The sequence below is a fragment of the Pararge aegeria genome, chromosome 20, assembly GCF_905163445.1.
Source record: "Pararge aegeria chromosome 20, ilParAegt1.1, whole genome shotgun sequence".
In the NCBI taxonomy this organism is placed as follows: domain Eukaryota; kingdom Metazoa; phylum Arthropoda; class Insecta; order Lepidoptera; family Nymphalidae; genus Pararge; species Pararge aegeria.
The window spans coordinates 12,089,306-12,109,914 of NC_053199.1; the positions used below are offsets into that span (position 1 = coordinate 12,089,306).

The 20,609-nt window shown below is 34.4% G+C and overlaps 3 protein-coding genes across 6 annotated transcripts; 2 read left to right on the forward strand and 1 right to left on the reverse strand.

The window, feature by feature from the left end:
- The first annotated feature begins 40 nt into the window (after positions 1-40).
- LOC120632489 (2-oxoglutarate and iron-dependent oxygenase domain-containing protein 3-like) lies at positions 41-2,496 on the forward strand. The gene is made up of 4 exons (XM_039902294.1): positions 41-338; positions 428-854; positions 1,369-1,521; positions 2,197-2,496. Exons 1-4 carry the CDS (start codon positions 253-255, stop codon positions 2,479-2,481), a joined length of 951 nt encoding a protein of 316 aa, XP_039758228.1. The 5' UTR covers positions 41-252; the 3' UTR covers positions 2,482-2,496.
- Positions 2,497-3,252: 756 nt separating this feature from the next.
- LOC120632487 lies at positions 3,253-7,299 on the forward strand. 3 transcript variants are annotated; one of them, XM_039902289.1, is made up of 3 exons: positions 3,253-3,426; positions 3,499-3,649; positions 5,231-7,299. In XM_039902289.1, exons 2-3 carry the CDS (start codon positions 3,531-3,533, stop codon positions 6,846-6,848), a joined length of 1,737 nt encoding a protein of 578 aa, XP_039758223.1. In that variant the 5' UTR covers positions 3,253-3,426; positions 3,499-3,530; the 3' UTR covers positions 6,849-7,299. The 3 variants fall into 3 exon arrangements, with proteins under 3 accessions (XP_039758223.1, XP_039758222.1, XP_039758224.1); XM_039902288.1 differs by having other exon boundaries at positions 3,516-3,649; XM_039902290.1 differs by having other exon boundaries at positions 3,516-3,649; positions 5,234-7,299.
- A 427-nt stretch (positions 7,300-7,726) lies between these two features.
- LOC120632488 (ubiquitin-like protein 7) lies at positions 7,727-20,255 on the reverse strand. Of its 2 annotated transcripts, XM_039902292.1 has the most exons (8): positions 19,525-20,154; positions 18,701-18,915; positions 18,104-18,332; positions 15,525-15,652; positions 11,608-11,755; positions 9,963-10,085; positions 8,403-8,519; positions 7,727-7,818 (listed from the first exon to the last, which is right to left on the reverse strand). In XM_039902292.1, the coding sequence occupies exons 1-8, from the start codon at positions 19,682-19,684 to the stop codon at positions 7,772-7,774; spliced, it is 1,167 nt and encodes a 388-aa protein (XP_039758226.1). In that variant the 5' UTR covers positions 19,685-20,154; the 3' UTR covers positions 7,727-7,771. The 2 variants fall into 2 exon arrangements, with proteins under 2 accessions (XP_039758226.1, XP_039758227.1); XM_039902293.1 differs by lacking the exons at positions 7,727-7,818; positions 8,403-8,519; positions 9,963-10,085; positions 11,608-11,755 and adding an exon at positions 14,422-14,643 and having other exon boundaries at positions 19,525-20,255.
- Between the last annotated feature and the right edge of the window lie 354 nt (positions 20,256-20,609).

Consider the following 20,609-nt stretch of genomic DNA (forward strand, 5'->3'; position numbering starts at 1 on the left):
AAATCATTAATCTGTGCATGGTAGATGTCAGTTGTAACCTCCTTGGAGTAATATTGTTCTGTGGTTGTAACTTGCCTGAAAGATCTCAAACATAGATTAACTCTGAAATTTATATGCGAATCGCGCATGCAAAAGAAAACTTAAAGAAAATTTTTACTATATTAAAAGTAAACTAAATTCATTTGCATCTCATTTAAAATAAATGTTCATTAAAACATTTGCATTATAATGTGGTGTGGTAAATAACCAACCATGGGTGATGTACGGAAAAGGAATAAAAACAATGCTAAAGCTGAAAGTAGCAAAAATAATCCTGCTACAATAACCGCTGAAAGATCGTAAGAATTATATTAACAACTGACATAGCTGTCCATATTTACCATGATAAACTAACGTTTTTAACTAAATTGCTTTATATTTTATACAGCTCTCCAATAAAAGGTTTACCATTAAGAGTTTTATCGAGGACGGTAGTTATTACATCTCTGTTGATAATTGTATACTTTTCGTCCAAAGATAATGTTCGGACATTTGCAAAACAGTCCGAAATTCTACCAGGGAAAGGTCAAATTGTTGAATGCTCCTCAGATTATATTAAAGAGCTATACACGTTTGAGGGTTGTGCTCCTAGAGACTGCAAGAGATTTGTTACAGATAAAGTTATTTCTGTTAGAGAAGTAGAGGAATTGTTGAAAATAGCTACAAAGGGCCTTAAGTATGGAGGTTCACATGGTGGTGTTTCTATATTGGATTTACACAGTGGTGCAATGTCATTAGGTCAGAATTTTGTAAATATATATGAAGCTGAAGATATGAAAAAATTGTTCACACAAGAGGACTTCAATGTTATAAGAGTAAGTTTAAGGTTTAGGAATATCATGTAGAATAAGTCTTTCATATCCATATTTAAACTAAAATTTTTATATTGCATAAAATTGTCTTTATTGTCAAAAAATTATTTGGAGTAGTTTATGCCTAATAATGACAATTTAAAATCACCTTACAATGCTTAAATTATTTTCAATATATTTTATTCATAATTCATAATAAAAGGTTAGATTGACTAGAAGTCCATAATTTATGAGAACATTCTATTTACTTATGACAATTCACTTGATCAGCTGTTGCAGCATGTTAGCACATTTTCTTCTGATTTGCTATACTATAACTATAATTTCAGAGTAAATCTTATTCATTAGTAGAGCCTGTTTCTGGATGAAATTGCATACTAAACAAACCAATCTATGCTATTTTTAATATAAATTACTATGTAGATACTGTTTTTGTAATCACGTATTAAACTGAGTTAAGATTATTGTGCAATTTATGTCATGTCACACATGCAAAAAGATTTAAATTATGTTTTAGATTGTACGAGATAAAATAAAATACAGTATCTCTCATCACTTTGGGCTTCAGCCCAATAAAATTTATTCAACACACCCAACATTTTTCTCAGAAATGACTGCCAAAAAGGCTGTTACTATTCATGATGAATACTGGCATCCACATGTTGACAAAGTAAGTACCTACAAATCTTTTCAAATCTTTTCAATAGATATAATATTAGCTTAATATTATATTTGCAATATCTCCTCCTCCATCCTCAAATTCCAAAAGTTTCCAAATGAGCTGATAATTAGGAGAAGACACCCTCAAACTGTCTCCCATAATAGACAACAACAAAAACCAGCCTGTGCCTAGAAGTGGCACACTAATAGGCTGTGAATGATAATGATGAATATTTTCATACATATACACAAAATTACCCAACAATTGATGAAATCAAAGGAACCTATGATTTTCTTTGAACCTATGATTTTCTTGGTGTTTTAACTTTTATATATTTGACTAGCGGCCCGCTGTAACTTCATCTGTGTACAACTTCTTGTAAGTTTTGCATACTCACTTTCTTCCACTACATCATATACCCTAACCCATTTCATCAACTCTGCCTACTTTCCTCACAAATCGCGCTATCATATGATAAAAACTAATTTTTGTAGTACATCTACATTTATTACTACTATAGATAGCTTTCCAATCACCCATCTTAAAGAAAATCGTATGGCCCTAATTGGTCTGCTACCTGTAGGTCAAAGCTGTAACACATCCTCAGCTGCTAGTATTATGTTCTGCAGTTGCACATAATATAATAGATCCTCAGATTAAATAACTAACTTTAATTTTTTTCAGGTTTCCTACAAATCCTTTCATTACACTACACTACTGTATTTATCAGATTATAGTATTGATTTTGAAGGTGGTAGATTTGTATTTATTGATGAAAAGTTCAATAGTACTGTAGAACCACGAAAAGCAAGATTAAATATGTTCACAAGTGGTGCTGAAAATTCTCACTATGTTGAAAAAGTTACTTCTGGTGTGAGATATGCCATGACTATTCCATTTACCTGTGATAAAAAGTTTGCTATAGAAGACCCTAGCATAAATAAGTATAATAAAAAACATTCCAAATAAAGTATTATAATTATTTGTGTAACTTTTTTTTCGGAAGGACCTTAGGGACCAGCTTCAGGGTTTGACAACATTGGAGGGGAATAGGGGATGTGGACATAAGTGTGCTTATGTCGACGTTACGGACTAAGTGGGTTTTCAGGTAAGGGTTGAGTCCGGACGTTTCAAAATAGAACATAGAATTTATGTACCTATGGTTATTCTAGTAGTTTTTTTTCTTAGCTAATGTTTTTGGGTGATTAATGATGATCTTACAAACTAAAGTGGTAATAATTATTGAAATTGGTGGCATCGGTAGTGACGTACCCAGTGAGCTTACAAATTAGTAATATATTAACTAAATAGTCGTACCTGACCCCAAACACGACTGCTTTTATTTAAAAAGCTGTAATAATTAACAAAAAACAACTGGACTAGCAGCTAGTGCTTTTATATTACACTTTTATATACAACAAATTGGCAGGGCTAAAATTAGTGCCATCCTATACACTTTGTTCTTGGTGGAAAGGCTTCCATTTTCCCCAGTACCTACAATATGAGTACCTTCAAATCAAGAGTGAGTAGGCATCTTCTAGGCAAGCGCGCTGCGCTGCTTCCACCTTAGGCAGCGTCATCACTTACAGTTGAACGCTAATCGCTATATAAATAAAAAAAGGATAGTATACTACAGTGTGGTACTAATTTATTATTTTTAGATCTATCGATTCAGTTTGCATAGTCTGTAATGTCTGTAGCGTTTATATCCTCTTTGGCAAATGTAATGTCAAACCAAACTACAAAAACAAAATACGGCCGCTAAGTGACACAAGTGTGACATATTGTTTACAAAGAAAACAAAATACAAATACGAAACATGTCCTTTTAATTTATATATTAAATCAAATTCTTGTGTGACCAAAACCTGACATTTAATTTTGGGTATAAAATTTACTTTTGCGTTTCTACACGGTAAGTCTATCTCAATGGTAATCGCATTTGCGTCGCAATTATTAAGGATAGCGAAATAACTTTTCAATGCAGACCGTGGTGATTTCCAGATATTGGTGTTGAAAATGGACGGTTCTATTCTCGAACGCAGTGATTCAGAGTCTGGGGATAGCTGGACGTTACTCGAGCACAGTCCTTCTCCTGGGGATGATGCTCCGGATTTTACTGAACCTCTTTTAGAAAGGTAATAACTTTTACTTTTCACAACTAACATACTGTCTGACATCACTAAATCGATAAATGTAATTTACAATGTACTTAAAGTATCATTACTAAAGTGTGCTGGGTTCTGACCTTGCTATCTAATTACATTATGAAAGTATTAAATTCATTTGTATACCATATTCAGGCAAGGAAAGTAGTAGGAATAGTAAAATTTAAAATAATTATTTTATGACATGTATATAAGTATCATAATCATCATCGTAATCACTTCAACTGATTAGATGTCCACTGATGGACATAGGTCTCTTGTAGGGCATTCCAAACTCCACACTTGTTTCCAGCAGCTCCCCGTGACTCTTTTGATGTTGTCTGTCCACCGGGTTGGGGGTCTACCAGTGCAGGCTTTCCATTTGAACACCCCATCATCCATTGGTTCTCTGATCTATGTGCCCTGCCCATTGTCACTTGCTTTGCAACTTATTGAGCAATATCAGTAACTCTACTTCATCTACAGATCTTCTCATTTCATATTTGATAATGTAGAGAAACTCCTAACATAACTCTTTCCATCATTTGCTGACTGACTCTGAGCCCACCCATTGAGAAATTGCAAAGGTCATTGAGCATAGTATTAAGGTCACTCAGTCTCTGCTATTATGACTACATTGTCCGCAAAAAGAAGTTGAGTGATTTACTCCCCATTGATGTTGATGACAAGCCTGTTACAATCCAGAAGCTAAATGACCTCCTCCATCACAGTGGTAAAAAGCATTGGCTTTTTTGGACTCCCTGTCGCTCTTCTTGCTGCAATTGGATCAGCCTTGTAATCTGGTCCTGTATATGGATTGTCATTGTGGCATTTTTGTGACCTTAGTACAACTTAGTTGGTTAGTTGGGAAAAAAATCATGTGAGGATGAGATGGTTCACTGTTCGTAGTAGCGTAGTCATGGAAGATTGTGAATTACAGGTGAAACAGTATTTAGTTTATCATTATTGTAGGTAAATCCAAATGTTCTCATTAACATAAAGTTAACATTCCACTTTAATTTGGTAACTTCCAAATATTTGTGATAACAGCTTTGAATTGCATAATAATTTATTTTATCATTAACTTAATGCATCTGTCAATGTACCTAGTCATTTATAATGATAAAGTTTATTAATGTCTGGAGAAATATGCCAAGGTCATATGTTGTTCAACACTTGAATAGAATTACAATATTTTATATTGAATTTGTCATGGATTTTATCTTTATCTCAAGTCTCTGTTTGCAATTGATAAGCTAAGGAAAATTATTCTATACCTTATAATATATCCAAAGATACAAAGGCAGAATACAAATTAGCTATGAGTTTAAAATGAATCAAATATAATCAATTAATCATTCCAACATATAAACAGTAATTTGTTCAAGTATAAACATTTCAACAGAGTGCTGAACATAATATTTAACAATTATTATTTTACGTGCTTGTCTTCAACAATCACTTAAAATAATAGATTTTTGATAGAAAAATATTTTGCCGATTTGTTTAAATAGTATGTTATTTCTTCATGCTTAAAAATATCAAATAATTTGATGAAATCTTTGCTTTCAGCAGAGCAGAGAACCATGAAAAAGATGAAGACACAGATGGGATATCTATTATTAGTGACAGCGAACCCGATTCGCCTTCACCCTGCCAACTCTATGAACACTATGTATCTGATGATATCCGTCCAACAGAAAATGAAATAACACAATGTATATCGGCTAATCAACCTCCAAACAAAACTGATGACCAAGTTGAACCTGTGAGAGAAGACATTGGCTTTCTCAGTGTCAACGATATGAAACATAGGACCTATGTACATAGGCGAAATAAAAGATTGAGTACTATGCTCAACATTATTGTTTTAGGAAGTGTTATCACAGCTGCGGGCGTGGCTATCGGTCACATGTGGGGCGCCAAAACAGACTGTTCCATGCATACTACACCAAATGTAAATAAAATCTTATCTAATCTTTACAAACTACAGGAAGAGAATGCATACTTGCGAAGTAAACTGAAAGAATTAACTACATTAAATCATTATCAAATCAATATACAAAAGACTTCTAAGCAAAACAGATGTAGAAAAATGTTTGAAGAATCATTAAATAATGATAATATTGATAAACTTACCAAATGTCTTGACAATAAATTTGATGATGCTGATAAAATGCTTAAAAGCCATTTAGTTGATCCTAATTATGAAAAAGAATTTATATCAGACATTGATAAATTAAAGAATGTATATCTTCAAAATAAAAGTTGGTTGGATGATGAAATTAATCAAAGGCTTAAGCAAGAAGAAGAGTCCTTGAAGAAGTTAAAACACAAACATATTTCAAAACTTCACAAAATAAATGAAGAAAAGAATACAAACATAATGGATGAGCAAGAAACGGTAACCAAAGCGGTTGTTGATAATTTGGATATGCAAGATGAATCCATGCAAAATTCTGCTACAGATAAAATAGTAAGCTATGCCGATTCCCTGAAATCCACTGATAAGATAAAAAAGTTGATTGAAAATAAAGAAGATAACAAAACATATAAAGTAGAAAATAAAGAAATGAATAGTAACAAAAATTTTAAACGTGAATCTGTACGTAAATTTGATTATTCAGTGAGTGAAGAAGAGTTTCAAAAGGATAACCGGTACAAAAACCAGAAATACAAACCAGAAAAACAGAAAAAAGATCGACAAAAGTCAAATAAAAAACAAAAGAGGAAGAATAAGTATGAACAGTGGGAAATGAAAGGCGGTTTTATGAAAGACTATGATGAAATTTCATTTGCATCGTCACAGGACGCGGAAAGCGGAATCAAAAATGAAAATTCAAAATACGAGATTGAAGATAATATTACCCATCATAAAGATAACACTAAAAACGATAAACAGGCTGATAAAATAGACATGACAGCAGAAAATTATAAGACAATACCTGATAAGGGCCCCAAAAAAGGCTACTATGTCGGGGTCGACGGCAGTAGCTGGTTAGAGAAAAGGGCGACGTTTCGTTCTGAAGCTAGGAAAAGAATAGAGCACGAGCTGTTTGGTGAAAGTCCTAATACTGCAGGATGGTATTTCAGGCGCATGCGTAAACGAGAGCAGTGTCGTGCCAAAGGCGATAACAGTACTTATCGGAAATTATTGAAACGCAATATGAATTTTAAAATGAAACATTAAATACTATGCTAAAATAGAAAATGCATAACTACACTTCCATTTTTTCTTACTTGTCTTGTAATGTAAACAATGCTTTTATTAATTTTTAGTTGAAAGTTTAAAAATATAAATTAAACAAGAAAACAAATATAAACAAACTAAGTAAAAAGAGATTCCTTTGTGTGTTTGATTTATTCAATTAACAATTATAAATAAACAAAGAAATTGTGAAGGTTATAAGACAATTGAGAAAAAATAGATTAAGTACATTTCGTAGATACGACAAATCGTGCGACGGGTCGTAGTAGCAGCATAGTTGTTTAAATTTCGCATTATAATGAAATTATATGTTAGCCGTATTGAACTCTTTATAATTCTACTTATATATACATAGGTGCCAATTTTGTACATAATCTGTAAACGGAACTAAATTGTCATGAATAAAAATAGTGTTATCCTTTTCTACAAAGGATACAGTGTGAAAAAGACCGCTCTACTTCTAGTCCTGTCAAATCAGTTTACGTTTAGATATTTGTGTACAATACAATTGGCAACATGTTACTTATATTTTATAGCAATCTTTTTATTTGTTTGCATTTTTTTTTCAAGAAAATGCTTTATTTTATAATTTACACATAACTTTCTTTTCAATTTGACATACTAGTGTTATATTCAAATTCATTGTATTATAATAATTGTTATGAAAAAAAGGAAAAGGATGATATGACTGAATGAAACATGAGAACATGAGATTAAAACAAATTATTACAAAAATGCATACTTTAATCATTATTAAAACTAATTACTTTATTTTTACTCTTGCTCTTATGGATTCTTGCATCCAGTGATATTTTAGTTAATAAGTATACAAAATTGTAAGTATAAATAAATCAATGCAAAACAGTCAATGTATTCTATTTATTTTCAAACGATAGGTACATTAATTAATCTTCTCCAGTGAAGACTAAATTTATCGCTGCGTTCACGTCACCTAAAAAGAAAGATTTTTTTTTATTCAAAATGATTTATTTAAAAGATTTTTTTTTGTCGTTCCTTAAATAAAAATTGGCTAATCAGGTAAAAAAATATTCGTGTTGCAAGCAGAATATACTGTTAAAATTTATATTGAATGCAAAGACCTTATTCTTCTATACAGAGTTTATTTGAAGTTCCCAGTTTAACCAAACAAAATATAATAACATAATTCATATACTTATTGAGAATATCAGTCACTGACTGACCATCCAAAGGTACTTTAATACTTATATTTTTGAAATAATAAAAAAAATAGGCTTTTTGCCAGAACTAAAGGAATAAATATTTATCCAACCAAATAATGTTAACAAAACTTTTAAACATACTGCATTTAGTTTTTGTTAATTTTTTTATGTCAGTCTTCACAAAAGATATTCGTTAGTGAAGTCAAAGTCCTACCCAAAGGGCTATTACTGCAAGCAAGCAAGCTTAGATTTGCCTAATTTGAATTTCGAAACGGTATTTTCTCGTGACTATTTATCAATGTTTTTAAATTATTTCTCCGTTCTATTTTCAGAATTATACTATTATGTACATTACCGGAGCATATGCGTAAGGCCCGCAAATTGAGCGCATCATCCAGTAAGCCCATCTCGTGCATGTGTTGTAACTGCGCGGAGAAGTCCTCGCGCTGGACCGGACTCTGCGACGATGATGCTGCAAGATGACCTTTGTATCATTCCACAATTTAAGTGCCAAATAAATAAATATAGAAGAGTTAAGAACATACAGAATCCTCATTCCGTTATTATTGTAATTATTGTATGCAGTGCATTGTGTCCAAAAACAGTGAATAAAAGCGATGCTGCAAGATAAGCTTTGTATCATTCTACAATGTAAGTGCCAAATGTAATAAATATAGAAGAGTTAAGAACATACAGAATCCTCATTCCTTTATTATTGTAATTATTGTATGCAGTGCATTGTGTCCAGAAACAGTGAAAAAAAGCGATGCTGCAAGATAGGCTTTGTATCATTCTACAATGTAAGTGCCAAATGTAATAAATATAGGAGAGTTAAGAACATACACAATCCTCATTCCATTATTGTACGCAGTGCATAGTGTCCAAAAACAGTAAAAATGCCCCGCGCACGTCTCACTTTACACCCGTGGAATCTAGCTCACAAATTTTTTCCCATTTTATGGTGACCGCTTAAATTATAAAAAGTAAAATAATTATTGTCAACTGCTAAATGGTATAAAGTGCTTTAAAATTAGTTGTGTACACGGTTTTTGTATTTTCTTAATTCTGTGGCGTAGCTGTTATGGCTACTAAGATAACAGACTTTTTTATGAATAATAACATCCAGACACTGACAGACAATCATGTTCATCTCACAAACATTTTCCAACTGTGGGAATCGAACCCCTAGTCTGGACTAGGGTAACTGCCCACGAAGCCAATTGGCCGTCTGTCAAATAAAAAAGGCCTGTTCCAATGAAGGAACTGATGACATCATAATGTTAATATGACATGATAAACACTGTCCTATTGCCTATCATATACAATGTATAATGAATACCGAAATAATACTTTACAGGCTTTAGAGGTACCTACATTATGTACGGTCTCTGAGACTTATCCGTGAAACAAGAAAACCTGTTAGTTTTTGAGTAAACCACTGCCACAGTTTTTATTGAAAAAAATCATATACAGCCCTAACATAGCATGCAAAGTTAAAATCATGTGACTCTTGTCAATTTATTAGGTAAGCGTAGCGTAGCGTAGCGTAAGTACTATGCGCGTGTCGGTCTTTTATCTTCTATAGGATTGTCATAAGTAAACACTTAGGATTTCGTTTGTATGGAAAAATAAATATAGGCTATAATGATTTAATATTTTTACAGGGTGATTGATTCCTTCTTTTTTTTCTTTCTCTGGGCTTGTCACCGTACTTGGTCGGCCGGAACCTTCCGTTGTATTGATTCCTTATGAGACATCCTACAATATTATTTCAAAATTCCCTATTATTCCATAATTTAAACCCATAATCGGTTTCTAAGCGACATCGTACCGGAACGCTAAATCGCTTAGCGGCACACGCCTTTGTCGGTAGGGTGGTAACTAGCCACGGCAGAAAAAAAAACCAGGTGTTTACCTGCCGCGCTCTGGTCCATTGGCGTGCCAGCCGGGTTTGCACGCGTGAGTGCGTCGCTGATGGCTGAGCTGAACATCTCCGCGGTTATGGCGCCGCTAGCACCAGCGCTCGCGACCGCTCCCGCTGAAAAGTTTAACTTCAATATTTCATGACCTTCATTAAAAGCCTATACCAGACTAATCACAGAAATGGTGACAGCCCAGTAGGTATGACTTCGACTTCACTTTCGGGGGCAGAGTTCGAACCCAGCGCGCAGCCCTAACTTCTCCACAGAACTAAGAACATACAGATACCGTGTACACGACTAATATTGAAGCTTTATAAACCACTCCACTTTAGAATGGTTTCTCGAACAAACTGTTAGTCCCCTCTTACTATTTAGCAGATGACAGTTATTATTTTACCTCTAATGTTCTAAGCGTTCACCATAAAATGGGCAAAAAATTGAGAGCTGACAACATTCCGCGGGTGTAAAGTGAGACGCGCGCGGGGCGTTCTCACTGTTTTTGGACACAATGCACTGCATACAATAATGGCTGAATGAGGATTCTGTATGTTCTTAATTCAATGAACCTTTCTAGGTTATGTGCGTTTCAAGCAAATATTTCAGAGGCTTTCGAGGTACACTACTTACAGTCTCAGAGACTTATCAGTGAAACCGAAACGCTAGTAGTTTTTGAGACTGTCATATTTTTTACTGAAATATATCAGATATAACCCTAACACCCCATGCAAAAGTAAAATCGAGTGACTCCTGTCACTTAATTAGCGTAGGTACTATACGCGTGCCGGTCTTTTATCTCCAATAGGGTTGTCACAAGTAAACACTCCACACCACCACCAATCCCCTAGGCCAGAGTGGTGGCCTTAACCCCTTCTCATTGTGTGATGATGATGATGACGATGATGAAGTAAACACTTAAAATGTTTTAAATTACTTTGTATGGAAAAATAAATATGCTTTTCAATTTAATATTTTTACAGTATGTTTCATTATGAAATAAACATATGCACCCTTCAACAGTTTTTCGTAATTCCGTTACACGTTGTATATAATGAATGGGAGTTAATTGAAGCAGCGTCTCAAGTTTCTTTATCGCGTTAGAAGAAGAAGAAGAATAAGAAAAAGTCTTTATTGCACATACAAATATAAAACCAGGTTAACAAAAAAAAAACGATAATATACACATGCACAATGGCGGCCTTATCGCGAAGCGATCTCCTCCAGACAACCTTTGGTTGAAGAAATATATTAGAGAAAACGGGATAGTGCAATACCTAAATTGTTCTAATTATAAACATTACATATACAATACATACAAAGACGGCCGATTAGCGCAGTTTGCAGCGACCCTGCTTTCTGAGTCCAAGGCCGTGGGTTCGATGAGCATGAATGTTTTTCAGTGTCTGGGTGTTTATATGTATATTGCTATGATTTATGTATATTATTCATAAAAATATTCATCAGTCATCTTAGTACCCATAACACAAGCTACGCATACTTTGGGGCTAGATGGCGATGTGTGTATTGTTGCAGTATATTTATTTAATTATTATTTATTTATACTAAATACTAAATATATATAGTAAAAACAAGTAGAAGTGCGGATGGATGGGTGAACGATGAGTCGGTGTCGTGCGGTACCTGCTGCGGGCGAGCGCGCGGAGGGAGCGGGCGGGGACGAGCCGTCGGGCTCCGCGGCGGTCTGCAGTAGGCGCAATAGGCGCTCCTGCCCGACCGCGCCCGAGCCCGTGCCGCGGTTGCTGGACGACAGCACGGCCTCCGTCGCCGCCTGCGTGCGACACAGGTAGCCTTAACACTACATTCATTGATCGCTCGCAAGCCAAGGATGCCTGATACATTTCGGAGAGTGTGCTTTGGAGCTATTCGATTTTGTTAAACCATCTCCTGCCTACAATCAAATTGCCAGGCACAGAGAGTTGAAATAGCATCGACACGTACGAAGCGCTTTGCTTTCCCATTTATATATACCATAGGGAAGGAATACAAATGCCTTTCCAGAATCGGTCTTCCCCGATACCTATAATCTGGGTACCATCAAATCAAGTGCATCTTATTTATTTTATTTTATTTATACTCTTTATTTGTATACCATATCAAATTCAGAAAAACAAAAAAAAAAGAACAGACACTTAAAGCACATTCATCTTCTTAGGCCGCATTACCATTTACCATCGTCTATATAATTAAAAAAATAATCGAGAAGTCGTATTCGAAATAGGAAGACACTTGAACATCTGACTAAAACTGATCTTATTAGTATTAGATTAAAACTCAAATTTGCCTAAAATACTTTAGCTCGGGCTTTTGACAGAACGATTGTAAAACAAACATTATAAGGAGGATACAGGATTTAAGACTCTAAACGTTATGAAATTAGATCCACTTTACTTTGAGGATACAAAGTTCAATACTCAAAAACGACTTCTCGATTGCAAGCGAGTAAATCTTATAGTGACGGACTCTCTCGGCGGCACTCGCCACTACACCCGGGCTAGGCTGCGGGTTTCATTCGAGCTTGTCACTAACCTCTATTATTATTACCACTGGATTTCACTGCATGCTGTCATTTTATTTTCATCTCTCTTTGAGCGTCCGAGGAACTTTTATTTGCATTAAATAAATCACTATATTGTTAAAAATTTTTATGAAACCCACCAGGCGTCGTCCTGCCCGGAAAAGCAGTGCCACATTAAATAACAAATTTAAGTCCACGTACTATTCTCATACCAACATACATAAAAAATACATAAACAGCCGTTTCGAGCTCTTTGTCTATGACTAGGCATTATGGATGTATTACCTTTGCCTCCATGGCAGATGCAACCAAATTGTGCCCTATATTTACCTTGCTCTATTGTTTTTATCTTTCTGTTTTTTTTGTGTACAATAATACTGGTCATTCATTCATTTATAAATCTTCATATTCTGAACCTATAATATTATTAGTTCCGCAGACACTCGAATGTCACTTTTGGCGTTTCAAATGGGGACCAAATTCAAGCTGTCATTTGAAATGGAACAGCCAGTCCCGTGAGTAATATAAGAATAGAAGTCAGTGGAGTTCGCTTACAACTAGTAGGCGTGGGCCATCGGTCAACTAAAGCTCTTCAAACTGAGATAAGCAGGCGCGGGCAACGTGACTGAAATCGCTCGCGCAGTTTATGTCTACTAACTCGTATGCGTACGACCAACGCGACGTTCATGACTGGGGTTTGGAACGCCCTTCCAAATTAGGTTTTCTAATTCTTACATAAAGAAGAATGAATTCGCATCTACTAGGCGAGCGCGTCTCATCGTAGGCTCACTTTCCATTAGGTGAGATTTTGGTCTCAAGCGCTGATCTATAAACAATAATTTAAAAAAAAAAAAAGGTCAGACTGGCTCGAATAGGAAATTTTATTTTGATTTTTAGTGAAAAAAATAATCTTTCTTTGCAACTGTAAATAACAGTAACACTAAAGACTTGTTCCATTTGTTAAAAACAAGACGGAAGTTGATTAAGTTTGAGAGGCGAAGGGCGAATCCGAATCGAAATCTGTGTTCAGCCCGGGTATCGTCTTAGTTTGAATAGACCATCATAATTAGATACAACTTTGCAGCGACAAAAATTGCAACAGAAGACTGCAGCAGTAATAGCCAATGCTTTGCAATACCTCGTGTGCTTCAAACTTGTTTTAGAAATTTTGGTCTTAACGCACCAGCAATATGGGTGGTTATTGTGAAATTGGTTCAATATATATTCAACTGCGCAATAAGAGCCCGCCCACCCACGCACGCCCATATATGATTAAGTATTTATTATTTAGTATTAGTTGATCGATGTTCTGAAGTAACACCAGAAAGTTTACGTTAAAATTGCAGCTTTCGGTAAACTTTCCAATAATTTGCAAAATGCACCGCTATTCAGTAACTTTAAACACTTTTAATACTCACCTTAGTTTCCTACAATTAAACAAATTTTGTATTCGCCAACGGTTGGAAACTGTCAAAAAAGTTACTGAATAGGGCAAGTGCGGATATGTCAGGTGTGGCTATCCACAAATTGTACGTGAACGTGAGAAAAGAACAAGAAATAAGTGATAGTTCACGTACAAATCTCGGGGGATGGGCTCTACAATTTTAGTAGCCTTAGTATAAGATTTGCTCGCTCGCAATCGAGGATTCGTTTTCGCATCAAAGTAAAACGGACCTTATGTCACTCTTTTCGAAGTCGCAAATCCCGCACTACATTTTTTTATCATAAAGGCGTTTTGTTAAAAATCCTAGCCGAAGTAGGATAATCTGAGCTTTAACATAATAAAAATAAGATCCATTTGACTCTGATGTTAAAGTATTACGATACTCGAAAACGACTCCACATTGCGTGATTTTGAAGTTAGAACGCGAGCCCTCTGGTGTGACTTCGTGGGTCTAATTCTTCCCGCCCGTGAGTTGTACGTGAACTAGCGCTCAAGCGACACATGAAGCGACAACAACAAACACTAAAACGTAAGTGCGTGTACACGTACACAACTCACGGGTGCGTGCGCGCTGCGATGCGACAACGTTTGTCGCATCGCCATAAGCCGTGCTCCTCTCGAAGGAGGGTTGTCCGGCCAAGTTGTGACGCCGTAAGTCATACGACTGGCCTCTCGTAGAATTGGCCCATGTCTGTACCTGGATGGGTGACAGAATTTAGAGGTCCGAATTTGGCCTTCGGCTTCCGTCCGTGCCTCAATTATTAATTTTCAATATAAAATCTCACAAAAATGTTTGCGTTTCTTTCCTAGTTCAGTAAAAGGAATATATATTATAGTTGGCGTCAAAAATTTGGTTATCATTATTGATTTAGTATGTCTAGACATGCTCCGAAGTCCGGAATACTTAAGAGAAAATGTGTTCATAAAAATAGTATGAAAGCAGCGTTTTCTGTTTTTCATGGAGACCAAGCAATCTCTATAAAGATGATCAAGATAGCAATATCCGACAAACAATGTTTTTCCGAACAAGCCCAAAAAGGTTTAGTGGCATAGCTTCATCGGAACATTCTAGAAGATCTAGCGAAAACTGATAAATAATGCCATCTCTATGACTACTTCAGTTTTAATAATTTCAGAATTTTTTCTTAAGCAAAGAATTTATAAACCTCCATGGCCCAAGTCTTAAATGAGACCAGCCCTTGCAATGTAAGAAAAAACCTTATATAATCACTAAAAAAGAAACACTATTCCTAATAAAATTTAAAGTGCTAATAAATAATCACTTAACCTAACTAAATTCAAAATACTAATAAAGAAACACTACTTATTTAAATTTAGAATGCTAATAAAAAATCTATTGACTTAATGCATTTAGAAGTTAATAAAGAATCACTATATTTATTTAAATTCAGAATTCTATAAAATAATCTATTAACTTAGTGCATTTAAAATGTTAACAAATAATCAATAAAATCAGAACTATAATAAAGAATCACTAAACCTAATTAGGTTCAGAATACTAATAAAGAATCACTAAGCTTAACTAAAAATCGAATACCAATAGTGAATAAAACTAACTTGTAAAGCTGCAGCTAACTGCTCCTGTGTTATAGCACTTCTGCTCTCGCTTTCCTCTGTCTCTTCTTCTTCGGCATCTTCGTCTTCCGAGAGTGCCTCTAGTGAGTAGGCAAAGCCAGATGTTGGTGCTGAAATGGAGCAAGAAAATGTTACGAAAAACTGTCCGTCCCTAAGGAAGTTCACATGGTTCCATCAAATTTAAAAAAAAAAAACTATATTTTATGTATGCTGCCAGGTTTAAAATTCAGATAAATTGAGTCTTGGGACTTGAGAATGCCCATGACCATTCTCCAGGCTCCAAATGTCGGCCATTAGTATTTATATATAACTTGAAGAAGGACCGACACTTTCATCCCATCTTTATTAGAATTGAAATTTAAAAAAGGGTATATTATATCCTATAGGCTTTTAAAATTAGCGTATTAAACTGTTTTTTTTATATATATAAAAACTTATATTTATTTATTAAAATACTTTATTTGTATTTGAAATAAAAAAATAGAAAAAAAATCAGCTTAAGGCTATCTATGTTTGATGTCACGTGACTGATAAAGAAAGTAAAAACTATATAGTAGTAAACTGTATTCTGGATTTTGAGTCCATTATTGATAATCAATGAATTAATTAATAACTATTTTTCAATATTTTAAAAATTGTTCCCGTTTCGAGAAACCATTAATAGTACTGATTGTAGACATTTACCAACAGCAATCGTTATTACGTGCGATTCTGAACGTACAGACACGAGACAAAATATTATTTGTAACTATAGTAATATCAAATTATTTACCAACTTGTGTCATCATAAGATATTCAACAAATCGTAGGGTGTTTTTGATGCCCTGAACTTAGTTCCTTTTTAAAAAAAAAGTAATACTGTATTTTCTAGTTTCAAAATATTTGTCGAATTAACCTTGTTGGTCTAGATTTCTAGAAGGTTCTAGGTATTAGCGCTTGTCAAACAAAATCAAAGTATTTAGCATATTTTTAATATAGATAGCTAAAATAATATAATACTATTAATCAGAACTTGGAAACGTTCAAGCATTTTAAAACAGTTTTGGTCTTTAATTAACATTGGAATAGTTTCGGTTAAGGTCAAAGTTTCGTTTATATAGCAGTCTCAAGCAATAGCACATTAAATCGCTTAAAGCAGTATAATTTTGATATTGTTACTTGTGTTGATGATTGTTACTATTTCAGTTTCAATTTATTTGCATTTTACCTTGCATTACTCAATCATTATACGTACATATAAAATAACGGTAGGGCACAGTAATTGGGGCAGTAGAGAGGCAGACCATTCAATAATAAATTTTAATATTTAATTATTTAAAAAAACGTTTTCTGTGTAATAAGTTTTACTATTTTAATTTGTTTTAAGCGTATGTATATACAGTGTTACTGGTAATATGTCGGCAATCCGTTAGGGGTCATTTAATTGCAAATTACTTCGCCTACACCCCTTAACGGATTGCCGACATATTACCAGTAACACTGTATATTTATGTATAAACTAGCGGGCCCCAGCGTCATCTGTCGGGCTGATTTGTGAATCTAAACGATCCAGGGTGCCATCCAAACGCATACCAAAAATGCATTCAAATCAGTCCAGCCGCTTAGGAGTTCAGTGACATACACACGCACACAAAAAATATATATATAAGATATTTTATTGGTTTCTTTCTCTTTAATATTTACATTTTAATTTGGAAAAGAACTATGCAATTTTAAGTTAGATTTCTGTGAGGGTAAATTAAATTTATGATTTCGCTGCACTCAAGTTCTCACAGCAAATTAGTAAGTTTTTGGAAATACTGAGACTGCTTTCACATAAATTTAGGTATTTCCAATATATACATATGCATGGCAAGGTTAAGATTCCCAAAGATTTCAAGTGTGGCGCGCTTTCCTTATTGTGTAGGTTTTTTTTGTATGCGAATGCATTTTTTTGTAATATGAATAATAGTAAATGTGCGTTCATGCTTTTCCCCACAATATTACACCGTTGCTCAGCCAGGCATTGGCGTATGCGTAGTAGGCTTATAGTGCTGCTTCCATTCTAGTTGATTTTTTTCTCATAAGTTCTCTTAGGGCGTAAGTTAATCGTGATACTTTTGTTTTGATTTTTGGTGTCATTTCCAATTGATATTAGAGTCAATATATAACCAGTAGAGTGAAAGTATCTACGCATTCCAAATCTATCCCATTGTAAGAGAATTTTATATTGAGGGGTAATTTTTGATATGGCCTAAATTGCATGATTTTGGATTTTTTGAAATTTATCTCTAAGTTGTGGTCTGTAAACCAATGATTTATATAAAGTAAATAGGATATTATAAAGTTTACTATCCAAATCTGTGATGCCCTAACATAAGGTCTACATGGAAATATTGTTCACAAACAATATTCATGGGCCTGTATAATTTCTGGGAGGTTGTTGATATAAAGTAAGACACAGACAACCACAAGAAAACTCCCTTGCAGTATTGAGCTGTTATGGTGTTTTACATACAATCTTATTATCTTTATTTCCTCAGAATTGTGGTCATAATGGACGCTATCTCCAATAAAATTACCTGTTTCAGATGTTGGAACATTTGATCGTGATCGCACAAGCCTCATAAGTTGTCGCAAGGCATTTGGCAGATCAGGGTGAGCCTCCGCACCTCGGCGCATTGTTTGTAGGTTGGCAGCCAAAGCAGCTAGGAGTTCAACTTCATGTAGAATAGATATTGTCATGCAGTCTTCACATAGTGACGGTGCATGTTCTATGATCTCAGTCATTGCAGACTCTTCATTCAATAACTGTTAAATAAAAAAAAATATTCATTATGATGTAAAATTATATAGAGAAATATAATATTTGACATAATTAGTCATATAATAATTTTGTCACCCCACCTCTATAATCATGTTTATTATTATTGTAATACTTTTTGACAACACTCACTAATGTATATAATGCATGAAGAGTACCTTACTCTTCTCTTAAAAATAATAGTAATCTGGGGGTCTACTATAAAATAAATATGTTTGTGTGCACCCATGACTATATGGGAGCATTGTAGCCCAAATAATAAATGAAAAGAGCCACATAGAGAAGTGAAAAGGCATCACGAAATTGGTGAGATTTAAATAATAAATTCCCTTCCATATAATTATAATTTTGTTACCTGCATCGCCCTGGTCCAACCAGCAGCATTAGGAGTACAACCAAGTGTCCTGAGTGAGTTGTTTAACATTTGTAATTCTGCATCTGAATAAATAGTTGGTGGTGGAGGGGGATTTTGCACTTTCTTCTTAATCACATGGACCATCTCACCACTTTTAATACCACTATCAAGTAGAGTACTTTCATCTTTTAATATTTTACCATGGTGAATTAGTTCTGAAATTGTGTAATTTATTTATAATATTTTGAATAGGGAAGTTTGTTTATTTGTCCTTCCTTTACACCCTAACTAAACAACCATTCCATTTCATTTTTGGCATGGAGTTAGTTGGAAGGATGGAGAGTAACATAGGCTACTTTTTATCCCAAGAAAACTAATAATTCCTTTAGGATTTGTAATAAATGTGGAGGAGAAACACGGGCAACACAGTATTCTTTCATTTTTTGTGAAGGAATCTAAAACAATATCAAGCCATATTATATTGATAAACAGTCTTAATCTTATGGGAAAAAAGAAAATAAAAAACACACCTAAGGCTTCTATATATGAATATAAAATTTGCCTAGGAGTAAATATACTCAAACCCTCAGAGGCCCTCCCAGAGGAATATTTTATGTTTTCAAACAAAGAATTTTAAAGTTAGCATGATGAAGCAAACAATTTTACGAAAATCAAATCAGAAGCGATTAGGGTTCGGGGCCAAAGCGACACAGGCCAAATATATAGCCCTAGAGCTCCAAATATATAAATGTTCCTTGATATAAGGAACATTTATACTCTAGGGCTATATATACCTAGTAAGTAATGTTTAAAAAGTGGTTTACCTAAATTAGTAGATGGGATATTGGTTTTCTTTGCAGCTTCGTTTTTTAGTAGGCTTACAGTATTTTCGAGAGTGAAATTCTCTAGTTTATGTCGCTCTACAGGTCCAGGTTTCACTTTCAACCCTAAGAAAACACACGGCTGGCTTTCCAAACTTTCCATGTTGATAAAGATAAAAAATAAAGACACAAAAATCAAACTAATAGCATTGGATAAAATAGTAAACGACAAAAGCAACAACTTATTACACTTGAACGGAGTTGAAGTTTTCGATAACAGTTATGAGTTTACTATGGAAATTGCGCTTGATAATACAATAAAATGATTATTTTTAATTTGGAAATCGCAAATCACTATTCTGTGTATTCTTGCCGTACGAGCTAGGGTGACTTTTGTTACCGTAAGTCAAATCGTCTGTACTTTACTTATTATGCCTTTCACGTTCACTTCATAATAGATTTGTGTGTGGCAAAAAGAGACGAAAGTCGTAGTCATTTTTATTCTCCCTCTACTCAACATTTAAAGTGGGCTCTACACTCGCGGCGGTCACGCGTTGTTCACGCCATTGCATCGCGCCTTTCCCCGATCAGTGTCGTTTTTTTGGTCCGCGACAAACGGTTTGCGGCGCGCGAACTTGAACTTATCTACACTCGCATTTTTCCGAAGTAGCGGACAGGGTATCGAAGGAGTGGTTGTGCGTGCATTGGATTTTGTAAAAATGAATACTACATGGAATAATGAACTTGAACTGACACTCACTGTTATCAAGCTGAGCCGATACACTGGCAGTCTAAACACAAAGATCATTCAATTCAATTCAATTAGAAATGAAAATAAAGTTCATGATGCCTGTCTTTTTCTCAGTCTTTTTTTTATTTGCTTCTTAACTTTAACACAAAGGTTTACCTTCAAATACAAAATACGGTCAAATACTGCTTTAGCATTATGGTTCCTTTACATTCATTGTGAGGCGAAGACAACGCCATAGTTGACTTTTTCTCTTAAATTACAATTTCAATTTACATTTTATTACTTACTTCTTGCGCTAAAATAGTTTTAGAATAAATTATATTGCAGATGAGTTGTT

Excerpts from the sequence above, each read along its gene's own strand:
- LOC120632489 (XM_039902294.1), top strand. The coding sequence starts at position 253 with ATGGGTGATGTACGGAAAAGGAATAAAAACAATGCTAAAGCTGAAAGT. Across the intron at positions 339-427 it reads ACAATAACCGCTGAAAGATC|CTCTCCAATAAAAGGTTTAC; the intron begins GTAAGAATTATA and ends TATTTTATACAG. Across the intron at positions 1,522-2,196 it reads GGCATCCACATGTTGACAAA|GTTTCCTACAAATCCTTTCA; the intron begins GTAAGTACCTAC and ends AATTTTTTTCAG.
- LOC120632487 (XM_039902289.1), top strand. The coding sequence starts at position 3,531 with ATGGACGGTTCTATTCTCGAACGCAGTGATTCAGAGTCTGGGGATAGC. Across the intron at positions 3,650-5,230 it reads ACTGAACCTCTTTTAGAAAG|CAGAGCAGAGAACCATGAAA; the intron begins GTAATAACTTTT and ends CTTTGCTTTCAG.
- LOC120632488 (XM_039902292.1), bottom strand. The coding sequence starts at position 19,684 with ATGGAAAGTTTGGAAAGCCAGCCGTGTGTTTTCTTAGGGTTGAAAGTG. Across the intron at positions 15,653-18,103 it reads TGTTCCAACATCTGAAACAG|CACCAACATCTGGCTTTGCC; the intron begins GTAATTTTATTG and ends GCTCCATTTCAG. Across the intron at positions 8,520-9,962 it reads AATGGACCAGAGCGCGGCAG|CATCATCGTCGCAGAGTCCG; the intron begins GTAAACACCTGG and ends GTCATCTTGCAG.